The sequence below is a fragment of the Bufo bufo genome, chromosome 9 (genome assembly GCF_905171765.1).
Source record: "Bufo bufo chromosome 9, aBufBuf1.1, whole genome shotgun sequence".
Lineage (NCBI taxonomy): Eukaryota > Metazoa > Chordata > Amphibia > Anura > Bufonidae > Bufo > Bufo bufo.
In genome coordinates, this window is record NC_053397.1 from 74202992 (window position 1) to 74229650 (window position 26659).

The 26659-nt window shown below is 44.2% G+C and overlaps 1 protein-coding gene and 1 long non-coding RNA gene across 4 annotated transcripts in view; one reads left to right on the forward strand and one right to left on the reverse strand.

The window, feature by feature from the left end:
- The window catches only part of LOC120979470 (9,11-endoperoxide prostaglandin H2 reductase-like), a 225033-nt gene that overhangs the window by 93414 nt on the left and 104960 nt on the right, over positions 1-26659 (forward strand). For all 3 annotated transcript variants that reach the window (XM_040408253.1, XM_040408254.1, XM_040408252.1), the window contains exon 6: positions 19244-19426. In XM_040408253.1, the coding sequence (XP_040264187.1) occupies positions 19244-19426 (183 nt within the window). The remainder of the gene's footprint in view (positions 1-19243; positions 19427-26659) is intronic.
- On the reverse strand, positions 22937-23996 carry LOC120979471. The gene is made up of 3 exons (XR_005774292.1): positions 23888-23996; positions 23299-23369; positions 22937-23022 (listed from the first exon to the last, which is right to left on the reverse strand). It is a non-coding gene; the product is annotated as an uncharacterized LOC120979471 (long non-coding RNA).

A 26659-nucleotide genomic window follows, 5' to 3' on the forward strand; every position in this document is an offset into this window, starting at 1 on the left:
TTTACTAAAATCAGTGTATAAAAAAAAATACCAATTACGTTTTGCCACTCCTTTTGTTATTCCTCCTGGAAGTGTATGAATACATTGACAACTGAATGTTACCGTTTCCTTATAAAAGGAGTGTGTCCGCACTGTCCAGCTGAAAGTGTCAGTCTGGATAGGGGCTCATCTCTTTTTATTTTAATCAGATAATTTTTTTTATTTTTGATTAATTATCATGACCATACAGATTATACATTGGAAATTTACAATCCAACCAGGATCACAATTCACATAACAGAATCAAGATAAAGCATTATCTCAATAATATAAATGGTCATTACACACAGTCCCACAACAATACCCACCCACCCCACTTGAGACAAATTTAGTGCAGCATAGAGCATTTTCCTAATCGCACTGAGGTAATCCCAACCCAAAGGATTCGCAGAAAGCCTAGCAGCTAGAGTCAAACCGGGCCTTAACACTTCCCAGGATCTACATCATTATATTAGCGTGGACACCCCCCGCATAGGCAGCATCGAGTACATCACCCTATACTACCCTTAAGAGCTAACCTCCTGATCTATCCATCCATAGGCCCCAGATATTTTCAAATTTCGACAGGCAATTACGCTTAAGATATACCCCTCTTTCCATCCGTATTGCAACATTCAGTCTTGCAATAAACTCAGAAGCATTAGGAGGAAGAGGCTGTATCCATGTAGCAGCCAACGTTTTACGTGCCTGATATAGTATTGTATTGATTCCAGTGATAATATAATCTTGTAGATTATCTGTTTCAAAAATGCCAAGCAGGCACATTCTGGGATCAAGAACGTACTGTGCACTATATATCTTATTAAAGGGTTTCTATCACTTCGTATGCCATAATTAGCTCTCAGACACTAGCGATCCGCTAGTGTCTGCTCTGGCCAACCATCCTAATATAAGAGCTTTTTGGGCAGCCGTTTTGCTAAAAAAATAACTTTTATAAATATGCTAATGAGCCTCTAGGTGCTATGTGGGCGTCATTAGCACCTAGAGGCTCCGTCTACCTTCATACACAGCCACCGCCCAGCGCGTCCCTCCAGCCCGCCCATCTCCTGATGAATGCGATCCTCCGTGTGACGCAACGGACGAATTCTCGCGCATGCGCCGTGCGCGGCTGTATTCGGCGCATGCGCAGAGAATGTCTGACCGCTTCCCTGCTCAGACATCTCCACTGCGCCTGTTCCTTGGAGCACTATGACGTCATCGGCGCAGGCGCAGTGGAGATGTCTGAGCAGGGAAGCGGTCAGACATTCTCTGCGCATGCGCCGAATACAGCCGCGCACGGCGCATGCGCGAGAATTCGTCCGTTGCGTCACACGGAGGATCGCATTCATCAGGAGATGGGCGGGCTGGAGGGACGCGCTGGGCGGTGGCTGTGTATGAAGGTAGACGGAGCCTCTAGGTGCTAATGACGCCCACATAGCACCTAGAGGCTCATTAGCATATTTATAAAAGTTATTTTTTTAGCAAAACGGCTGCCCAAAAAGCTCTTATATTAGGATGGTTGGCCAGAGCAGACACTAGCGGATCGCTAGTGTCTGAGAGCTAATTATGGCATACGAAGTGATAGAAACCCTTTAATTACAGTTATTACATCACTCCAATAACGTTTCAGGGCACTGCAGCTCCATAATATATGCAATAACCCAGTCTCTTCCTCTCGACATTTCGAACACAAGTAATCCCCTCTATATCCGATTTTCCACAGAAACACTGGGGTTTTATACGTCCTGTGTATCATGTACAACTGTGATAATCTAGCCGCTTCACTAAGGGACAGAGTTGGGGTCAGAGCCAATGTTTCCTCCCACTGGGTATCAGTTATTTCACCCACATCCTTTTCCTATTGCATCTTTACCGTAAGAGGAAATTTTTTCAAATGTTCTCCAAGGAGCTCAAGGTAAATAATCGAAATAGCTCCTTTCACTGAGCCCACCGCCACTATTTTACTAAGTATTCGATTAGAAGTAAATTGCAATGATAGCATCTTGGATTGTGACTTGAGAGCATGTCTTAATTGCAAGTATTTATAAAAATGAGTGGAAGGTAGACTGAACTCAGAACATAATTGCTGGGAATACAACTGACTAATATTCCAAAGACCTTTCTTTTCCCATTGGGAGAAACCTTCCAGGCAGGACAGCTCCAGCAGAGCCTGATTATGCCATAGAGGCGAGATGTGTAATAATCCTGTGATTCCCAAAATCTCTTTAACCTTCCCCCATACCTTCCTCATAAGACCAACAATCGGGGAGGATTTCAATTTTGTATCTACATCCCTTTCCAAAAACGCAGCAGGTGGAGAGCATCCGGATGCCCACTCTATAAGCTTACCACCTTTTCCACCTCCTCCAGCTAAGCTCCAGCTCTTAAAATGTTGCGCTTCGTCGGATAAGAAATATAGAAAGGGGTTAGGCAGAGCCAGGCCACCCATCTCCTTACTCCTCTGTAAGGTTTCATACTTGATCCTGCTCCTGTCATTTTTCCATAATACAAAGCGAAAAATTTGTTAGACCTTTTAAAAGTAATGCATGGGTATCCAGACAGGTGCATTATGAAGTGGAATATACACAGTGACTAATATCAACCGGAACTGAATAATAGAGCAATCAAGACTTATGAATCTTCCCTCAGCATCAACGCATACTTCATTACAGGGATCTCAAGTCTCCCGGACGTTCAGGGAGTCTCCCGCTATTAGATAGCGGCTCCCTGACACCCTCATGTGAAACAATATATCCCGGAAAGGTTCACTGACAGCAGAGCAGAGAGATAAGAGAAGTGACAGGACAGAGTTTAGATTACAGGTTGAATTAACCCTTTAGGGTCAAATTGGCTTCTCAAGGAGATATATATGTTAAAGGCATCCCTTCTTCTGTCTCATTCAGTAGCTATAGAACTATTGAGAGAGATGTATTTTTTTTAAATACATTTACACATTTAACCCTCCATTTTAATTATATTATTTACCCCAGTGTTAAATTCACACCCCCTGGATGCTTGTTTTTTTCCTACAGTGGGGTAGATGATTACACACAGGGTTTTAAAGAATAAACTTCCTGACTCAGACTAAGAGCCGACTCAGCGAGTCAGCAAGTGAATCGAAGCATCCGCGCATGCGCATTGCGCAACCTAAACTTCGGTTCACTTGCTTCTTGTCAGCTCAGCGAATGAACTGAAGATTCGATTCATGAATCGGTTCATTTGAATGAACTGATTCAAATGAACCGATTCATGTGAAAGATCCGAACTTCTCATCTCTAGTTTACTCGCAGTAAACCTTTTCCGGCAACCTGTAGCAGTGACCCCTTCTCGGCGCGTGCGCACAGTGCAAGAAGAAGCCGATGCCAGCAGTCCGCAACGGCGCATCAGGCTGAGCCTGTGCGCACGTGCGGGATCTCAAAGCGGGAGGGAGGGAGGGGCGGCACTGAGGAGTAGAAGGCGGCGCTGGGCACGAACGGCGATGCGTGCGGCCGGGCACCATGCATCCACAGACCTCCCCTGCTTAATTCAATGATTGACTGGTTAGTAAAACCTGTTTTTCCGCAGAATAAAGCCACAAATAGCTTTTATAAGGCCACCTTAGAAATCAGAATGCTGCCCTGGACATGAGCAGATATTTAGCTCACAGGGCTTATAGGTAGTGACAGAATCCCTTTAATCATATACATAAATAGGATAATTTGGGGCAGGGTAATGAGCCCCGTCCTCCACACCATAGAGCAAAGTGTGTAGATACTGCATGTGTCTGAAAAATGTAATAAAAAGTTTGTGAAAGAAAAAAAAAAAGAAAACCTCCCTGAAATGAGAAGTGCACCTCCCTGAAATGAGTTTTTGCAGGTTGGGATGTCTGTCATTAGAAGTAAAGGGAAGACTCCTATGTACAAGAACATAAACTCCCCTCGATTGAGTGGAATATGTAGAATGAAATTCATGCGCCATCCATGCTCTATGTACAAGGTGAGTCTTATAAGTGAGGTGAGTCTCAGACAGACAGAGAATTGCCGGCTGATGTGTTTGCAGAACATGGAAGACAGCATGACGTTTAGCGGTCTGACCCAGCCCCCGAATATTCCAAGCTATTACCTTAAGGGTACCCATCATCATACCAATACCAGAAATGTAGTCGACTGCTGCCACAACCCCCTACGAAGATGCTGCTAGGCCCTACATACCACACGCCACTTGTCTCAAGGTCCCCTGAGCCCCACCCCTCCCCCCAACACAGACAAACAAAACAAAAAGACATTTCTCCTTACAGTAGAAGAACTAGGGTATAAAAAATACCTGATCTGATATATCAACGAGCTGAAACTGTTAATAGAGCAACTATTACAGTAATGACACTCGGCTTCAAGCCCTGGCATAACATATTTCTTTTCACATCTCCCACCCGCATTCAACATGAACTTATGAACAGCAGAACAGACAGTTGAAAGTGTCTCCCATTCACACGGGACTACCCCTTACCAACTGCACACTCCCCCCCCCCCATTATTGCAACAACGTATCACGCTGCAGAAATATGTGAACCATAAAGCAGTATAAAGTCCATCAGTTCCTGCAGGAGAAATAAGGCAAGTAGAAGACATCACTGAAGGCACACTGTCATCTCAGGTGTTGCCACGTAGATCCTCTTCATGTGCATCCAGCCACTGGCACGCTGCTTCAGGATTATCAAACATATGTGTCTTATCTCTCGCTACCACCCGCAATTTGGCCGGGTATAACATCGAGTAAGGAAGCTGTAGAATCCGCAGCCGTTTTTTGATATCCAGAAAGTGCGCTCTCTTTTTCTGGACTTCTGCAGAAAAGTCCGGGAACAAAGAAATCCGGCTGCCATTTATAGTAAGATCCGTACACTCTCTTGCACCTTTCAGTATAGCATTCCGATCCCTGAAGTGCAGGCTTTTAAGCAGTAGCGGTCTCGGCGGCGCCCCCGGTGGTGGAGGGCGAAACGGTACACGGTGCGCACGCTCAACAGCAAAAAGCGGAGATAACTTGTCTTTACCAATTTTCTCTGCCAGCCACTTCTCCACAAACGTAACTGCGTCTGATCCTTCTGCACGCTCAGGCGTTATTGCGCCTCAGCCTGTTTTCCATGTCATCCGTTTTGGATATAAGCAGGGAAACATTGTGAATCACACGCTGGAGGTCACGCTTCACTGGCGGCACTTGATCTTCCAAATCTCTTACATGGTCCTCCATCACTCCGATCCTTTCCCTCACTTGTTTCATATCCTGTCTGATAAGCCCAATATCTTCTTTTAGGCTTCCCATATGGGTGCTGAGGGAGGCAAGCGCTTTATTACATTGCGCTACAGCTGCAAACACATCTTTAATGGTAGGTTCCGATTCTGAAGCAGCCACCCAGTCTGTCATTGCACTAACCTCTTGATCCTCTGTTACAAGTGCAGCTGGCTCAGCAGCTTTCTGGGAATTAGCTGTCTTGGAAGCTTCCAGCTCCGAATCAGGTACAGAAGGCGCCTTTGAATGCGCGAATCTCTCCTGGCGCGCCGACACCTCCGCCCTCTTCACAGGCTGCACGGCGCCATTTTGTGTCATCAGTTCGGCACTACCACAATCCTTTCCCTCCCTCTCCTTTGCCTTCTCTTGCTTCATTTTGCGGTTAATCAACAGCCAGGTACAAGGGGGACAGTTCTGCCTCTGATATAGGTGGGTCACAATCGATATTAGCTGGTAATAGAAGAAATTACAGGAGACTGTGCCAGGAGCTCCGCACCACACAACCGATCACATATCCGGTCAGACCACGCCCCCCGGATAGGGGCTCATCTTAATGACGAGATGAATGGTAATACCCGACTGTCAGTTTATGCATATATTTCTAGGAGGAATAATAGAGGAGTGACACAACACAGAGTTAAAAGTAAGATGACCCAGCATTGGTATTTCATAGAGAATGCAAGTATTCACCAAAGAAGATATTTCAGAAGAGGTGACAAATGAAAGCGTCACTGACTTTTCAAAAAGACATTTGACTGGTGGGGACCCCACGGATCTCAACAATGAGGAGAGAGAAGCACACGCATATTACGCTCTCTCTCCTTGCTGCACGAGGGGAGTTCCATAGAAGTCTATGGGCCGGTCTTGATTTCATCCTCAGCAGCAAAGAGACAGAGCGCATTACATGGGTGCTTCAGATCAGTGGTGGTCTCAGCGCTCAGACACTCACCAATCAAAACTTTATGACATATCAAAAGTTTTTGGAAAAGTTCAGCATGTGAATGTAGCCTTAGTGACGATTATTTCACTTTCTAATTTACTTCTATCAAAAATTCTGCTGCTTTTAAGGTTAGGTTAAATTGCGGCAAAATGACGCTGCTGTGATTTTGCACCAAATTCTGCAAAAATGCAATTAAACCACATCATGTAATCAGAAAAGAACTGTGCCCATTTCTTAATTCATGTATTTACAGTAAAAAAAAACTAAGCCGTCATTCTGATGTAATAAAATCTGAGACTCTTAGCCAATATATTTTGATCAAAACACATCTGTGCCCACCTACCCCCGCCAAGGTGGTCTCCGGTCAGGCAGGTCCCACGCTAAACAGTAATTATTTACAGTAAACACATTTTTTTAAAAGATTGGCGATTTTTATTTTTATTTTCCACATTTACATCTATATTAAAACTACAGTAATATCATGCAACTGGCCACTAGGTCTAATAATATGTTGAGACTTCCTGTTGCGGTCAGGTAACTTTTCAGTAGCCATTACATTATCACTACAGTTATAATTACAATTACAGCTATCACCTCTGTATAGATAACACAGGAGCCACTATTCACAAAGCTTATCTACTCCCTTCCTTCACACCTTCCGCACAGGTCACAGAGCATGCCTAGAACACTCTTCCATAGAAAGCAGTGAGATTTTGATACTGATGACCTACTCTCTGGATCCCCGGGACCTCTGCCGATCAGCTGTTTGAGAAGGCACTGGGGCTCCCGTCAGCACCGCGGACTTCTCCGTGCTTACCAAGACCCCCACTGATCAGATACTGATGACGTATCCAGAGGTCAAAATCCCAGAAAACCCTTTAAATACTTTATATATAAGGGGCATAAAAAATAAAACAAAACAAAAATCTAAAAAAATATGTTTGATTTAAACAATAGGTCATTTTCTGATGACACATTCCCTTTAAAGCAAAATACTAATGAGGTCAGCAAGATCAATAACAGGTCTGGAAATTGTGATGTTTGTAGCTCAATCATTTCTAGAGCACACAGCCCCAGAGGGAACAGTGGCACCAAATCTACAGAATATAGCACATGACGAAATTACATGGTAAATTCAAAAGTTGATTTATTTATATTAGAATGCCAATGCCTATAGAAAAATATTATTTCATCTCATTTTTGGGTCATCTGAATCTTGAAAGCAATCATGAAGAAATGATTACTCTGTAGAATAAAGCTGGATGACAGTGGTATTACTGCCGGATCACCCCATGTACACTTTATTAAGTATACAGGAGAGAAGACAATATTGCCAATAGATTTGGCCAGGAAAAATGCATATTGTTCTATTCTGGCTAGGGTTCAGCAAACTGCAGGCTTTGCACACAATTTGTGGGATTGCTATGTGTCATTCTGGACGCCAAAGGAGATCTGAAAATACTTTTCCTAGGAATTTCTGAAACATTTATTAGGAACTAGTAGATAGCCTGTCCCAGGACGGTGACTGTAAGAGAAAATCCATCCATGTTAGGGTAGAGTTCTTGTTCCAGGACAGGGGCTGCAGTCTATATATAGAAATATCTATTCTCATGAAAATTACTTACTGCAATCTGGAATAATAGTTGTAATGCCAAGGCATCAGCTATTACAAATACACGTAATACCCAGGTCAAACCAACGTGGAGGTCCCTTTGCATGTTGCCCCACTAGCCTACTTTCATGGACACTGGTGGAATTCATAACCCTTGTGCTTGGGCAGCAGGAATTGCTTGGCACAGGAGCCGCTAAGCCCCCTCTGCTTGCTAGCACCCACATCATGCTGTACATTCCTGTACAGCGCTTTATGTGGGCACTGTAAGTGTAGCAGGAGCCACTCTGCACTACACTGGTGAGTGGGTGGCACAGCATCGCTCTCCCTTAACCCCCGGCTGGTGGATGCGGGCCACAGCGTCCTCTTCAGTATAAACAATTAGGTCTCAGGTCCTCTATTGGCCCACATATATACCAGATTTCTGGACTATAACAAGCACCCCGATTGAGACAACAGAAAATTTGAAAAAGATTGTTTAAACCTTCCCTGGTGGTTTAGTGAGGTGGAGGGGTTACATTCAGCAACTTACACACAGTACCGCTGCATACACTTCTGGCAAACACAGCTCTGCAATAGGGCTGAAGTGATTACTCGATTGAATCGAGTAACTCTACACCAAAAAATCCTCAATGCAAATGTTTTGCATAGAGGATTCGCTTGTGTCATGTGACCACAGAGCGTGAGTGAAGCGCTTGCTATTACTCACCGATTTGTGGTCACCCGCCGGCACTCACCGCGCTGCACTGTATCCTGACACATCATCAGGACATAAGCGCGTAAGCATGCGCAATGACCTGACGCTGTGTGATATCAGGACGACAGTGCAGCACGAGGAGACGAGCTGTGGAGCGGCACCCCTACAGGAAAGGTAAGTATTTTATTTCACTGGCGCTGCGGACATGGCTAGGAGGGGAAGATGGTGGCACTGGTACGGCCTGATGGCACTGGGGAGGCGGCATGATGGCAAGGGGGGGGGGTGGCTGATGATGAGTTTTTATAAAGAAAAACTTTCTTTTAATTAGTTTTTGTTATTAGAGTACTCGATTAATCGTAGGATTAATCGGTAGAATACTCGATTACAAAAATAATCGATAGCTGCAGCCCTACTCTGCAACCCTGCTGATATACACTCACCTAAAGAAATATTAGGAACACCATACTAATACGGTGTTGGACCCCCTTTTGCCTTCAGAACTGCCTTAATTCTACTTGGCATTGATTACACAAGGTGCTGATAGCATTCTTTAGAAATGTTGGCCCATATTGATAGGATAGCATCTTGCAGTTGATGGAGATTTGAGGGATGCACATCCAGGGCACGAAGCTCCCGTTCCACCACATCCCAAAGATGCTCTATTGGGTTGAGATCTGGTGACTGTGGGGGCCATTTTAGTACAGTGAACTCATTGTCATGTTCAAGAAACCAATTTGAAATGATTCGAGCTTTGTGACATGGTGCATTATCCTGCTGGAAGTAGCCATCAGAGGATGGGTACATGGTGGTCATGAAGGGATAAACATGGTCAGAAACAATGCTCGGGTAGCCCGTGGCATTTAAACGTTGCCCAATTGGCACTAAGGGGCCTAAAGTGTGCCCAGAAAACATCCCCCACACCATTACACCACCACCACCAGCCTGCACAGTGGTAACAAGGCATGATGGATACATTCTGTTTACGCCAAATTTGGACTCTACCATTTGAATGTCTCAACAGAAATCGAGACTCATCAGACCAGGCAACATTTTTCCAGTCTTCAACAGTCCAATTTTGGTGAGCTTGTGCAAATTGTAGCCTCTTTTCCTATTTGTAGTGGAGATGAGTGGTACCCGGTGGGGTCTTCTGCTGTTGTAGCCCATCCGCCTCAAGGTTGTGCGTGTTGTGGCTTCACAAATGCTTTGCTGCATACCTCGGTTGTAACGAGTGGTTATTTCAGTCAACGTTGCTCTTCTATCAGCTTGAATCAGTCGGCCCATTCTCCTCTGACCTCTAGCATCCACAAGGCATTTTTGCCCACAGGACTGCCGCATACTGGATGTTTTTCCCTTTTCACACCATTCTTTGTAAACCCTAGAAATGGTTGTGCGTGAAAATCCCAGTAACTGAGCAGATTGTAAAATACTCAGACCGGCCCGTCTGGCACCAACAACCATGCCACGCTCAAAATTGCTTAAATCACCTTTCTTTTACATTCTGACATTCAGTTTGGAGTTCAGGAGATTGTCTTGACCAGGACCACACCCCTAAATGCATTGAAGCAACTGCCATGTGATTGGTTGACTAGATAATTGCATTAATGAGAAATAGAACAGGTGTTCCTAATAATTCTTTAGGTGAGTGTGTATATATATATACACACACACACACACACAGCACTGCTGCATATACAGTCGTGGCCAAAAGTTTTGAGAATTACATAAATATTGGAAATTGGAAAAGTTGCTGCTTAAGTTTTTATAATAGCAATTTGCATATACTCCAGAATGTTATGAAGAGTGATCAGATGAATTGCATAGTCCTTCTTTGCCATGAAAATTAACTTAATCCCAAAAAATCCTTTCCACTGCATTTCAATTGCTGTCATTAAAGACCTGCTGAGATCATTTCAGTAATCGTCTTGTTAATTCAGGTGAGAATGTTGACGAGCACAAGGGCTGGAGATCATTATGTCAGGCTGATTGGGTTAAAATGGGCAGACTTGACATGTTAAAAGGAGAGTGAAGAGCTTGAAATCATTGTTCTTCCATTGTTAATCATGGTGACCAGCAAAGAAACGCGTGCAGCCATCATTGCGTTGCATAAAAATGGCTTCACAGGCAAGGATATTGTGGCTACTAAGATTGCACCTCAATCAACAATTTATAGGATCATCAAGAACTTCAAGTAAAGAGGTTCAATTCTTGTTAAGAAGCCTTCAGGGCGTCCAAGAAAGTCCAGCAAGCGCCAGGATCGTCTCCTAAAGAGGATTCAGCTGCGGGATCGGAGTGCCACCAGTGCAGAGCTGGCTCAGGAATGGCAGCAGGCAGGTGTGAGCGCATCTGCACGCACAGTGAGGCGAAGACTTTTGGAAGATGGCCTGGTGTCAAGAAGGGCAGCAAAGAAGCCACTTCTCTCCAAAAAAAAACATCAGGGACAGATTGATCTTCTGCAGAAAGTATGGTGAATGGACTGCTGAGGACTGGGGCAAAGTCATATTCCCCGATGAAGCCTCTTTCCGATTGTTTGGGGCATCTGGAAAAAGGCTTGTCCGGAGAAGAAAAGGTGAGCGCTACCATCAGTCCTGTGTCATGCCAACAGTAAAGCATCCTGAGACCATTCATGTGTCGGGTTGCTTCTCATCCAAGGGAGTGGGCTCACTCACAATTTTGCCCAAAAACACAGCCATGAATAAAGAGTGGTACCAAAACACCCTCCAACAGCAACTTCTTCCAACAATCCAACAACAGTTTGGTGAAGAACAATGCATTTTCCAGCACGATGGAGCACCGTGCCATAAGGCAAAAGTGATAACTAAGTGGCTCGGGGACCAAAATGTTGACATTTTGGGTCCATGGCCTGGAAACTCCCCAGATCTTAATCCCATTGAGAACTTGTGGTCAATCCTCAAGAGTCGGGTGGACAAACAAAAACCCACTAATTCTGACAAACTCCAAGAAGTGATTATGAAAGAATGGGTTGCTATCAGGTCAGAATTGGCCCAGAAGTTGATTGAGAGCATGCCCAGTCGAATTGCAGAGGTCCTGAAAAAGAAGGGCCAACACTGCAAATACTGACTCTTTGCAGAAATGTCATGTAATTGTCGATAAAAGCCTTTGAAACGTAATGAAGGTTGCGTGTAATTATATTTCACTACATCACAGAATCAACTGAAACAAAGATCTAAAGACAATCTTTGTGGGAAACTAGATTTTTGGTCATTCTCAAAACTTATGGCCACGACTGTACATATACATACACACCTAATGTCTCTATCTTTAAAGAGGACCTTTCACCAAGGAAAGCCTCTAACTAACTATACATAGAGGGTAGAGCGGCGACCATGGGATCCCTCTGCACTTTACAGTTATCCCCGGGCGCCGCTCCGTTCGCCCGGTATAGCCTCCGGTATGTAAGTAGTTAGGCTCCACCCACTTGATCCTGCCGGCGTCTTCTTCTCCTATGCTGTAGCGCTGGCCAATCGCAGCGCTCAGCTCATAGCCAGGCTATGAGCTGAGCGCTGCCATTGGCCAGCGCTACAGCATAGGAGAAGAAGACGCCGGCAGGATCAAGTGGGTGGAGCCTAACTACTTATATACCGGAGGCTATACCGGGCGAACGGAGCGGCGCCCGGGGATAACAGTAAGTGCAGGGGGATCCCTTGGCGCCGCTCTACACCTCTGTATAGTTAGTTTAGAGGCTTTCCTCTGGTGAAAGGTCCTCTTTAACCACAGTATTCTCTTCCTGGATGTGGGCCGTACCACACATGACATCAAAGGTCCTTATGACTTTTCACATGGAGAAGGCTGTTTTCCTCCCCATGATCCTGCACCCTCCTGCCTGCATTGATCATACAGATTGTTGTTGAGCAGGGAGAGAGAGAAGAATCCAGGTGCACACCTGAGTGCCGGATCATTAAAGAAACAGGCAGAAAGGTAAATGCCTTATTCGTGTGCCACCTAGTGGCAGTATTTCAGTTACAAATCACACATCTAATACATTGGATCTGTCTTCCCTAATGTTTCTTAATAAAAATTGAATTGGTTTTAATATTCATGTTGAAAAAGTATATTTGTTAAGGCCTCATATACATGGCGATTCCCGTTTTGCGGTCTGCAAACCACGGATCCCCGAAAATCCTGACACCGGTCGTGTTCATCCTGCACTTTCCTCAGCCCCTATTATAGAAATGTCTATTCTTGTTCTCAAAATGGACAATAGGGAAAGTTATATAAACTGTGAACCGTGTGCACGGATGTGGACACCCCATGGTTGACATCTGTGTGCTGTCTGCATTTTTGTGGTCACATAGAAATAAATGGGTCCACGCGTGATCAGGAAAAAAATATGGATCAGACGCGGACCCAAAATATGTTCGTGTGTATGAGGCCTAACAGAAAGGTTTTAGAAATGAAAAGAACTGAAAAGTTTAAGTTCAGATGAGGAGACCGCATTTTCTCAGAGATGAGACAATGATGACATTCTCTTAAAGGGTTCTGCAGTCTTTTAAAACTGAAGATCTATCCACTAGATAGAACATCAGCATCTGATAGCGAGGGTCGGACACCCAGCCCCCCGCTGTTTAGCTGTTTAGAGAGTCTCTCTTCACTTGAATGGAGCTTAGCCGCGCCCAGGCCAGTCATACTAGTCGTGATGTCTCTGGGCCTGCGGTAACAGCGAGAAGGCCGCGGCGTTACTGCCAGCGCCGCTGCCTTCTCAAACAGCTGTCTAACAGGGTTCCTGGGTGTCTGACCCTCGCCGATCAGATGCTGATAATCTACCCAGAGGAAAGAACATCATTTTAAGAACTGCCAATACTTCAGGGATAGCTGCCTGAAATGTTTGAGGACTTTTTGTGGCTCAGTGTGCTGGAATATTACGGCTTTCCTGTTTTGATTTTATGGAGTTTTTTGGATGTTTTCTACAGTTGAAGGTTTCCCTGCCAGGTCCTCACTTTTTTCTGGCTTCACCTGATGATGGCAATCATCCCTCAAACTCCTCTCAGCATAGGAGAGGTCCATCTCCTTGAGCTCCAGCCAACTAATTGTTTTCCACACCATTGTCGTTAGTAGAGACAACTTGTACTAAAGATACGAAGCAGGAAATGACCAGCTTTTCCGTATTAGTGGGAAAGAAATGTTTAATGTTGGCTGCCCCTGACTGTTTTCCGCACGTTATTATTTCTGAAATTCTTTGTAATTACTCAACAGTGAGATCATTTGACAACAACTGTGCCTAAGTGCACCTTGATAGAAATGCATCCATCCAGGATCATAAGATATGGCAGATCATACTTGTCAGGTCCATATGGATGACAAATGTCTGAGCTGTGATCTACACATTAGTTGGGATTGGTAAGATTTCATATGGCTTGTAACCCTCCTATTACCACTACCAATTTTAGTAAAGTGGAAAGGGCGGCGTACAAAATATGTACGATGGTGTTTAAAAAGGGGCACTTTGTCTGTGTAAACAATATAAGGGCATACTAGGGATCTGTGGAGCAATGTGGTCCCTTATTTTGTACCCAGGGGTTGATCCTCCACAGATCTCTTAAGGGCTGTCTCACTTCAGTAAGTGGCATTTATCATGTAGAGAAAGGTAATGCAAAGCACTTACTAATGTATTGTGATTGTCCATTTTGCTTCCTTTGCTGGCTGGATTCATTTTTCCATCACATTATACACTGCTCGTTTCCATGGTTACAGACCACCCTGCAATCCATCAGTGGTGGTCGTGCTTGCACAATATAGGAAAAGGCACTAGCCTATGTGCGCTCCCATGGTCCCGGCCACCAGAGAGGCTAATGCTTTTTCTATAGTGTGCAAGCACGGCCACTGCTGATAAATTGCAGGATGGCCATAACCATGGAAACAAGCAGTGTATAGTGTGATGGAAAAATGAATCCAGCCAGCAAAGGAAGCAATATGGATAATAACAATATATTAGTAAGTGCCTTGTATTAACTTTCTCTACATGATAAATCCCACTTACTGAAGTGAGACAACCCCTTTAATCTATTAGTTGGGGAGATTCACAAAATAGAGGAGGGCATCAGTGGTATTACTATATACCAGCACATCCTACAGCACTTTACAGTCATCACTTGCTGTCCCCAGGAGAGCTCACAATCTAACTTCCTTATCAGTATGTCTTGGAAGTGTGGGAGGAAACCACAGTACCCAGAAGAAACCCACACAAACACAGGGAGAACATACAAACTCCATGCAGTAGTTGTCCTTGGTCGGATTTAAACCCAGGAACCCAGTGCTGTGCTTTTTCTGTGGAGTAAGCTCTATTTCGTTTACTTGCTTATATAGTGCCAAAATACCTGGAGGACACCCTTGGAAGCACAGGAAAAACACACAAACCCTATGCAGATGTTGTCCTTGGTTGGATTTGAACCTAGGACTTCAGCGCAACAAGGGACCGGTTTTGACCACTTTTGTGCATTGTAAAAGACCTTTAAATTTTTATTACTAAACTGATAGCAATAAAAAGTGTATATTATGCGCCATTCATAAAACATAGACTGCGGGGTTGGCTATTTTTATGGTGGCAGTATTAGTTGAATCTTTGTATCTTTAAATCCCTGAATCTTTGTCCATGATCATAATGCACAATTCTTCTCCCTCATGTTCCGGACAGTGGGGTTGAGGAAGTTGTTGTTATGGTTTATTGTATGGAAGAATATGAGCTAGACCTGGTGAATAGTGTCATGGGATCATGTAAACAGCAGCACAATGTATACTATAAATGTAACGATAGTTATTGTGGGCTTCACGGGGGGGACATTGTACTTGAGTGAATGTTTTTTTCCTACCATGCATTGTGTGCTTCCTCTCTGTAGGAACGCTCTCTCTTTTCCCACTCTTTTCTCTTTCCCCCCCTTTTCTGTTTTCCTCCCCGTCGTCTACTTGGTTTGTCTCTCCTAACATCTTGTCATCTAGTTGTCTCTCTCTCTCGGCCTGTCCAAGCCTCTCTAGTTGTTGTGCTCTCTCTTTTTGGCTAGCTATGAGGACAAACTGTTCTTGAGTTTTGTTTTTGTGGCTCCAGGGTGCATGGACGAGACTTTTCAGTTTCAGAATGAAGTGGCTTCTACAAAGGACAAAGCAAGTCAGGAGAGCCTGTGAATGGAGAAAGGGATGACCCAGTTGTCCCTTAACCTCTTTTCTACAAGTGTCGTGCCCTGAATTGTTAATGTCCATGTGTGTGTCCTGTGAAGGAATTTGGCTCTCGGTATTCATTCAAGGCATGGGTATTTTCTCTAGCTTAAAATCACATTTCACACTTTGAATGTGGCAATAATAAGCATGGAGAATAGTAATAAAATAGAGGCATTTTACTCTCACTTCGTGAAAAATATAAAATGCCAATTTCAATACCACATGGTATACAAAGGTCCTTGATGGATGTAAATCGGAAGGCTACATAGCAATGAAACAATAAAAGTGACAGCCTTTCCCTGAAATGTGGGTGCTCTTAGAGTGCTTGAACGCTCTCCCCAGGTCCCTACTGTGTTAAAGGGATTATCCGGGAATTACTATTGATGATCTATCTTCTGGATAGGTCATCAATATCAGATTGATGGGGGCCCGAATCCTGGGACCCCTGCTGATCAGCTGTTAGGAAGAGGCCAGGCACATCATGAGCACAGCAACCTCTTCCTAGGTAATATGATGTCACTGTACATCGGTCACATGGCCTAGTTGCAGCTCAGCCCCATTCAGTTTAATGGGGCTGGGTGTCACGAATGGGAGTGGGGAAAACCCCCCACCGTGCAAAGGCAAAGACTGCAATGCCAGATAGGAAGAAACAGGGAGCAGGTCACCACCTAGCACAACCCTGAACTCACCTTAGACTCCTACCGCATGAGCCGCCTCAGAAGGTAAGGGGGCTCATGCTCACCAACCTTTGACCCTACTATCCCTACAAAGCCCTAGGCTTAATGACAGGGCAGAGACCACCCATTCATCCAACACCACGGATGAATGGTGTCTCAAACGGCCCAGTGGCAAGCAGGATAGAAGGCCATGGGCTAAACAGTACGGCAGGTAAGTTACACAGTAACATAACTATGCAATCCTCACTTACCTGCCGTAGCCATGATGGAAGTTGGCTCCAAGCTGGAAAAGCCCACAGGCGAGTCTTCGCTTAAACCCCTCTGGGAAAGCCCGCCCCTTTCGGAGCCTCATACAACAATCAAACCTCCAAGCAAAACCCGCACCATAACTACATACACCAGGTGGGGGGAGGAATGACAGAAACACACCGACGGGGACAACAGACAAAGCAAGATATACAAAATAACAAATAAGGATAGCTCACACAGACAGTATCATTCAGCCCAGGAGCAGAGCTCCAAACAAAGCTGACAAACAACCAAACTGACACTCAGGCTCCACCACACCAACATATAGGAGGCCTGAGGTCACACCCACCACACCTACCAAGCACACCTTAACCCCGTGCACACAAAGCAGGGAAGGGAAAAATCCTAAAAGGTAAAGCGCACACACATGCATAAAAACAAGTTGCCACCGGCAACCAGCATGCGCGGCGAAAATGTCGCGGCACACACCGAGGCCGTGACATTCCCACCCCTCAAAGCCCCCCCGAACAAAAAAGGGGAAGTTGGTGGGGCACAACAAACAAAGGGAGGGGGGGGGGTAGGGAATGAAGGGTCAGTGTCAGCATGTCCCTCCTAGACTGTCGCCAGCAAACCAGGACCATCACCTAGGTCCCTGGCCACCAGCCACCAAAGCAGTCGGAAGGACACACTGGACACCGCGTCCGACTAAGGAAATGCTCCCACTCCAGGTCGCTGCCAGCAGCCACTCCCCAACCAGCACACAGTCGGAACACCAAAGGAATGCTGCCAGCAGACGAGCAGAGATAGGAACATAGAGAGGGACGAGGGGGCACGGACACGGTTAACAAGGTGGCGGAGAAAAAGCCACCAACCGCGCCGTTAACGGTGAACCCCTTAACGCTCTCCCTCCGGAGAACGCGCATGTATGCCCGAAAACGGCTGGCAATACATGCTGCACCCTCTTTCGAAGGCACTGCGGCTGCGGAGCTGTTATTTGTTATTATGTCACGAATGGGAGTGGGGAAAACCCCCACTGTGCAAAGGCAAAGACTGCAATGCCAGATAGGAAGAAACAGGGAGCAGGTCACCACCTAGCACAACCCTGAACTCACCTTAGACTCCTACCGCATGAGCCGCCTCAGAAGGTAAGGGGGCTCATGCTCACCAACCTTTGACCCTACTATCCCTACAAAGCCCTAGGCCTAATGACAGGGCAGAGACCAGCCATTCATCCAACACCACGGATGAATGGTGTCTCAAACAGCCCACCGGCAACCAGCATGCGCGGCGAAAATGTTGCGGCACACACTGAGGCCGTGACACTGGGCTGCAATACTAAGCACAACCACTATACGATGCAGGGCACTGTGCTTGGAAAGCTGACGGGAACCGGCTGCCCCTCACCAGAGCTCCACTGAGCCTGGCGGCTCCCTGTAACAGCTGATCGGCAGGGGTGCCAGGACTTGGACTCCCGCCAATATGATAATAATGGCCTATTTTGAGGATAGATCATTGTTATTTTTGCCCATATAACCCCTTTAATGGGACACTTCCATCAGAAAGGGGTATTTTTATTTAATTTTCTATTTGTGGCTGTTTTTATTTCATTTGGGCAGTGCTATACTTCTAGTGATAAATTACATTTATTAAGACCTGTGTTTTAGACACTGCTCTGGTGCTTTATGCGCCTAAGTTATGTAAAAGTGCCAGCCTCTACATAACTTAGACTCATCCACCGCCGACAAACAATGGCCTGAAATCTACCCCAGCTCCCTTGCTGGCGTAGATTTAGATACTTTTTTTATGCTAAAAACTGGCGTAGAAAATTATAAATGAGATAAGCCTTCCAACCTGCCCACGCCCCCTTTTTCAGAACTGGCATACATGGTGTGGAAGGGGAATCTTTGCAACAAAATCTGCGCCAAATATATGCCAAAAAGTGGAGTATATTTGGTCATAAATGACCCCCATAAGATGTTGCTGTCAGCTCAGAGAGATGAACCTTCTATATAGCTAGGTAGTCCATTGTTATTTTACTGCAGTTATTAGGGGACGATATTATCTGTTAGTAAAATAGTAGATTAGTAGAACTGGGATAACAATATGATACCTCTGTTGTTCTCTTGATAGGCCTAGATAAAGATGCTCACAGAAGAGCACGGCAATTTTCAGTGTAATGTGTGATGCTCCAGTCGAGTCACTGATCCCCCATTCCTGTTTGGTCGCAGTGAATGGTCTGACTGAGAAGGTCAGACAAGGCTTTTTGCTGTGCTAAAGGTCGAAACAAAGGAGGAAGTTAAAGAGCCTGGACAGGAAGTAGAGTCCATGGAGTGATTTAAAAATATATTTCCAGAAAACTAGGCATTTTTATGAAAAGAAAAGAAAAAGAATATGTATTCACTTATAGGTTGTTAATATGTAAGAAAATATGTTAGTGGAAGTGTCTCCTATAAAATAACTAATAAAGATTTAGCAACAGCATTCAGATTTATCAGTTTTTTTGGTCACTTGTATCTGAAAATGTAGCGATTATTACTTTAGTGTATTAAAGAATTGATTTTATTCTCAGAATTTTATAATAATCTTTACCTTGCCCCTTGCTGTCCACACTTGTCTTTCCGTAGGTTGAATACCACCCTTTTCAGAGGCCACAGGAACTGGTGGAGTACTGTAAGAGAAATAATATAGTATTTGGAGGATACTGTCCTCTGGCTAAGGGACAGGCGCTGACACATCCACTCATTCTGAAGATTGCAAAGCAGTATGGGAAGACACCAGCTCAGATTTGTATACGATGGAGCATCCAGGTGAAGAGTCTGATATGATTTGTCTGATTTTATATTGCTGTGGGAATAAGAACATACTGTAGATGTCAAACCATGACACCAAGAGATGCCATACAAGTTTTACTGCCCGATGCATAATTACTCAAAAATATCTTTGAAAAATATAATCTGGTTGGCCGCTATGGGCACCTGTTTCATTTTCCTTTTCCATCAGCTTTATGACTCATTCACACGTCAGTGTTCGGTCAGTGATTTCCATCAGTGATTGTGAGCCAAAACCAGGTGCGGCTCTAAACACAGAACAGGGGCAGATCTTTTGAATGAGACTTTAAAGAGTAACTAAACTTAAAAAAAACAACATTTTAATGCCCTAAAAATAATGTTTCTAATGAACATTGATTTTGCATTTTTACTAAAGATATTCCTGTTTAAAGTGCAGATTTCCTATCCCCTTTCTTCACACCGCTGACTTCTGAACGGAGCTAAGTTACAAGCTTATATGCAGGACTCTTAGTTTGGCCTCATGCACATGACCGTTCAGTTTTTTGCGGTCTGCAAACCACAGATCCGCAAAAAACAGAAGCCGCCCGTGGGCCATTGTAGAAATGTTTATTCTTGTCCGCAAAACGGACAAGAATAGGACATGCTATATTTTTTTTGCGGGAGCCACGAAACGGAGCAAAGGATGCAGACAGCACACGGAGTGCTGTCCGCATCTTTTGCGGCCCCATTGAAGTGAATGGGTCCGCACCCGCATCGGATGCGGACCACAAAAACGGTCGTGTGCATGAGGCCTTTAGCGAAGTAGGCACAGGCAGGAGCCACTCCACTCTGCTAATCCTGGCTGGTTACAGGGTACCCATGTGCTATGGCACCATATTGTAAATCTCGGTGGGGGGGGGGGGGTGAAATGATACAGGCAGGAGCAGCAATATGTTGTCCTGCCTGTACTCTGTTCTCTGCTGCCCCTTTCATAAAGTGTAGACTCCGCACTCCGCTGAGAAGTCGGAGGTGTGGAGAATGATAAATTTAAAGCGCGCAGGTAATCTCCACTTAAGGGGGGAATATCTTTAATAAAAATGCAGAATCTATATTTAAAGTACATTAGAAAAAATATTATTAGGGCATTTGGGACAAAAAAACTTTAGTAAAAGTTTAGTTACTCTTTAAAGGGCATCTGTCAGCAGATTTGTACCTATGAAACTGGCTGACCTGTGCGCTCCTATTGAATTCTAGTGATTAAAATATGGTGTCTCCATATTGCACCAGGAAAGCGTCAATATTATATCCATACTGCATCTGTTTTGTTGTATTATGTCAACTAAAAAGGGATTTTACAAGTCCAACGGAAGTAAACGGTGTATGGAGCCCAAACATCACAGCGCTGTACACTGTGTAGTGGTCATTCTCGGGTACTGCATCTCAGTCCCCTTATTTCTGCTCCAGTACCCTAGAATGGCCTATACACACTGTACAGAGCCAGTGCTAGCATTAGACGGGGCAAACTGTGCAATTCCCCAGGGCCCCATCCCTTAATGCTCAGCTTCTTCTCTGCTGTTTTTTTTTAGGCTGCTTATGGCAGGCCATGGGAGCCGATGGTTCTTGTCCCCACATTGTAACCCTAATTTTGATAATTTTTCTAAGTACTTTAGTCCACCAATTCCAGTTTTTACTTTAGTTGCCCCTCCTCTGAACCCTCTGTAGCTCTGCTATGTTTCTGCTAAGTAGCAGAACTACGTTCTTGTCAGGTTCATCTATGCCCCTTTTGGTGCAACCCCTAATCTTATTGGCCTTGGCAGCAGCTGCTTGACACTGGTTGCTAAAGTTAAAGGGGTTCTGAATATAAACGTCTGGGAGGTGGATCTTTATGTCTGAATGCACGTTTTAAAACGTCTATTCAGACATTGCAGCTGCACGCTAATCGTCAGTGACAGCAGGGCAACCCTTAGGCCTCTTTCACACGGGCGTTGCAGGAAAAGGTGCGGGTGTGTTGCGGGAACATGCGCCCAGGCCATTGATACTAGTCGTGATGTCACTGGGCCTGCGGTAAACAGCGAGAAGGCCGTGGCGCTACTGCCAGCGCCGCTGCCTTCTCAAACAGCTGATCGGCAGAGGTCCCGGGTGTCGGACCTCTGCTGATCAGATGCTGATGATCTATCCAGAGGATAGATCATCAGTTTAAAAAAACTGCAGAACCCCTTTAAATTTACTGTTAAATATGATTCCTTAAATAAAAGTCCATTTCCATGTCAGTGTTACCCAGTGTTTTACCATTTAGTATGTACTGGTGACTTGCACTATTCCTTCCCATGTGCATAACTTTACATTTATCAGTGTTAAACCTCATCTGCCACTTCTTTGCCCAAGCCTCCAATCTATCCAGATCCCTCTGTAGTAGTATACTGTCCTCTTTTGTGTTAATTACTTTACACAGTTTAGTGTCATCTGCAAAAATTTATATTTTACTGTGCAAGCCTTCTACACGATCATTAATAAATATATTGAAGAAAATTGGGCCCAACATGTGACGGTTGGTGCAATTCTTCAGAATTTGGGACTCACTTTTAATTTTGCCCAAGGCCACATTTTCTAAAACTGATGCGTTTTAGACCGACAAATCAGCTGGATCCTATTTATTATTTATTTTACTCACTTATATAGCGCTGACATATTCCACAAACTCCATGCGGATTCAAACCTAGGACCCCAGCGCTGCAAGGCACCAGTGCTGAGCAATGAGCCACCGTGCTGCCCTACTGTCTCTGAAATCAGTATGTAGGGTCCCATCTATAAGAGGTCGCCTTATGATGGAGTCATTTATTTTGATCAGAATATTATCTACATTCATCATATATGTTATGTAGTGAAAATGGAATTAGTGCAATTTATAATCTGTACAAGCATGCTGAGATGACAGAATTTCCATGCAGATTTTAGCACGGCGAGCATTCGGGCAGCGTCGGGAAATGCCGGATCCAGAGAGCTCCAGCCGGCTATTCCGACGAGCTTTACAGAGAAGGGGCCCAGCCCTAAAGGATGACAAGAACCTGTACAGAACTCCCTTTCCTCTATATGTTTGCACTGCCCCTTCACACTGTACATCTATGAATCCAGCCTTATACCGACATATCCGAGCCCCATCTTCTCCTACATCTGGAACAGAGACCTGAGACCCAGACAAGGAAATGAATCCATAACACTGTCATATTGAGATGATTTTTTTTATTAGATAGACAGTTTTTTTGGGAGGGAGGCCAAATTGTGTTTTTTAAAATGTTATTTTTGTGGGGACGGAATTGTAGGCCGAATTGTAAATGTTCTTTTTCAGGGGGGAGGAATTTTCCAAATTAAAACAACTTTTTTGGGGGCAGGGGGGCTGGTCTTTTGTGAGATGTATTATTATCTCCTACAAAATCTGTAGGCCTTATACACAGATTTTGCGCACATCACTAAGAGTGTTTTTTTCATCGATTTCTTTTTTTGTGTTGGCATGGTCAGCAAGTGCCGCATGCCAACTTTTCTCATGTAGTCCAGGACTTTGGTTCTTCTTCCACGATGAAAGCACTGTTTTGCTAGTCGGGACTTTTCTTGTATGTAACTTGCTGCCGCTCTAAGGACTGCAATATAAAAGGAAACCATCAGTAGGTTGCAAATGTTGCAGAATCTATTTCTATAAGAATGTGAGCAATGCGAGCAATACAATAATAAGGAGGACAAGGAGGTTGCATAGAAATTCCTGCAGCCCATCAGCAGACACAAGCTGTCTCACCGCTGTATTCTGCTGATATCAGGGGTATCAGAAAGACCCCAGATGTGTGGGATTCCCCGTTATAAGAGGTCATTCTAAGCCCTGCTTGTACCCTTTATATATGATATTATAAAGTCCTTGTTACCTGGCTTCTCCGCAACCACCTCCTCCAGTCGGGTGCCCAGGCCTCGGCAGCATTTCTTCATCTGCTTGTAGCTGTGACACAGAGAAATGTCCTTACATGAATAGGTGACAATGACAATATTCAGTTACCCCCAAAATATCCCCATGACCCCCTCCCCCACTACAGAGGTAAGATATAAAGCTGATGTGTATAGCAGACAGGAGGGATATGTAGATATGTGTAGAGTAGATGAAGGCTACTTTCACACTTGCGGCAGGACGGATCCGACAGGCTGTTCACCCTGTCGGATCCGTCCTTCTGCTATTTCGCCGTGCCGCCGGACCGCCGCTCCGTCCCCATTGACTATAATTGGGACGGGGGCGGAGCTCCGGCGCAGCACAGCAAAGTCCTGCATGTTCGACTTTTTAGTCCGGCGGCCTCTCACCGCGAACTGCCGTACTGCGCCGGAGCTCCGCCCCGTCCCCATTATAGTCAATGGGGACCGAGCGGCGGCACGGCGAAATAGCGGAAGGACGGATCTGAAATGGGGGAACAGCCTGTCGGATCTGTCCTGCCGCTAGTGTGAAAGTACCCGAAGACAGACACTTACCAGAAGATGAAGAGGAGTACAGATGCAATCTGTACTGCACCGTATAGCCCCAGGCCGACATAGAAGGTGGCTGGTAATAAAGAGACAAGATGCTGGTTATTAATTCTTACTACAGACAGAATATTCTATAAGACATGTGAGGATGATGGGAGTAGGATTAGAAGAGGAAAGAACTGATTACTCACTGTTATTGACTCCTCTTTTCTCAGCTTGGGGGCGTTCTCCTCTCTCCACTCCTGGGGAAGTCACTGCTCATAAAAGAGTGAAGGAAATAAAGACATGAACTCTATAATAGCGACTACTGAACCCCAATATTATAACATGAGAAGGTTATAAAAGACTCTTCTTATAAATGACTCCTAGGAACTAACCCCCCCCTCCCCCCCCTTCCCCCAGTGACGACGTCCGTTACCTGTAGGTCTTGCTGGGGGCCTCCCATCAGTATAAAGAAGGCAAAGTGCCAAAAATAATATCGCAATGCTCTGAGCAAACATATTCTCCAACTACTAATCCTCAAAAGCCTCCTGTGCACCCCAACACATAGAACACTGGACACTGCATTGTGATGTCACAGGGCCTCAGAACTGTATTGTCTGGGGGTGGGGCTACTGGCTGATGATGATGTCATCAGCAGTATGATCTTAATGATGGACAATACATATGAGGATAATATATAAAGTGACATTCTACCTCTAGTTTACCTTCAGAGAAGTCATATAGACATTTGATTTATCAGCTTAGAGGGAACATTCACCCAGAAATAATATTTAGTATTTTGTAAAGTCATGCTGATTAATTTCTTATTATATCTTTATAGCGGTCAGAGATCAGTTTTCTGATACAGACCTCAGTATCCCCTGTAATGCCATAGAGTTAAATGATAACATCTTCTGTGCCACCACTGGAGACAATATAGGAGCCTACTATATGCACATGTACATAGAGCTCAGTAATAAATCTGTATTCTGCAAGCTCCCTCTACTGGTGGCTTCAGGTAACCAGAAATGTATTACATAAAGGGCTTATGAGTTTAAAAAAACATAAAAATGACTTCTTTCTTCCTAAAGCAGCACCTCTCCTGTCTGTGGTATTGCCGTTCAGTACCTTTCAAGTGAATGAGGCTAATCTGCAATGCTGCACACAGGCCACTATAACCATGTCTCTACAACCCATAGTCATCTATGTAGAAATACAATGTGTAGGCACTATTTGTCCATTACCTGCAGGTCTCATTGTTGGCTTCCCCTCGATATGCAAAATGCAAATGACAATAAATAAAACAGCAATGCTCCGCACGTCCATAATCGCCGACTACTAATCCTCAAAAGACTCCAGTGCTCCCCCAACACATAGAACACTGGACACTGCATTGTGATGTCACAAAGCATCAGAGCTTGATTCCCTGGGGGCGGGGCTACTGGCTGGGGTTGCTGATGTCATCGGAGTTAAGGCCTGTTTGTTGGGCAGTATACAGAGGGATGATAAACCAGTGTGAAGTAATAGAGATGTAGCAGAGCTGAGTATTTTATAGTCAGACAAGTCAGTATTCAGTAATGTTCCTCCGATCAAGAAACCACAGAAACATCCAAGCATTCCATATGGGCGTAGCTGATCCAGCACATTTATTGTAATCTCCTTGCTGGTGTGGAGTTCAGTTCTGGAGCACAGAGCTGCACAGATGTACTGCACTTATTAAGAGGTGTGTGCCTCCTACTAATTGTGGTGTATCTGATACCAGCAGGAATAGAAAAAGACCAGCTTGTAAAACACCAGTCTTAATAAATGTCCCAATATTTGCCACACTTTGGCTATGATATTAAGGATATTGTCCAATGTATAATACATTTTGTCTAAAAACTGGGAGTGCTTTCAAATAATAAAACAAGATTTTTTTTTTTATATCATTTTTATTATTCAGTATTAACATACAAATATAAGATTTCACACAAGACAAAATATCAAAATATATGCCCAACCCAACCCACCATATCCAAGAGAGACAGAGAAAAAAAAAACCAGACAATTATTATGCCTTATTAATCAGCCAACGATTCCATAGTTTAGAGAACAAATCATTTTTTCCCCTATTATTATATATTATTTTCTCCATCCTTATAATATGGTCCACCGCTGTCTTCCACTCTCTCACAGAGGGGGGATCTTTTTTAATCCATTTTTTTTAAAATAAGTAGTCTTGCTTGAAACAATATTTTACAAAGTATTTGTTTATCCATACTTGAAATCCGCAAATGCATCATACCTCCTAATATACATGTCAATGGATCTCCTTCTATTTGAACTCCAATAGTTTTTTTTAATAATGCCCGCTATCTCAGACCAATATCAGAACAATTTAGGACATCTCCATACCAGATGGAAGAGGCCTGCTTGCTCCCTACCACATCTAGGACATTCATCTGTGGGTTTTATACCCAATTTTTTAAGCAATAGAGGAGATCGATATAGCCTATGAATAAAGAAAAATTGAGAAAACCCATAAGAGGCCCTCATTGAGACCATAGATCTATTCTTCAATACATCCTCCCACTGTTGTTCCGATATCCCATCTATATCTTTTTTCCATATCTCTTTAGCCACTATGATAATCTTACTTTGTTTGATTTTCAACAATTACCTATATCTTCTTGAAACACATCCTTTTACCTTTCTATTATCAAAAAGTTGGTTAATATTCTCCATAGGGGCCTTTTTGTATTTCAGGAAATCTATTGATGATGAATTAATTGCTTCTCTCAACCTTAAATATCTGAA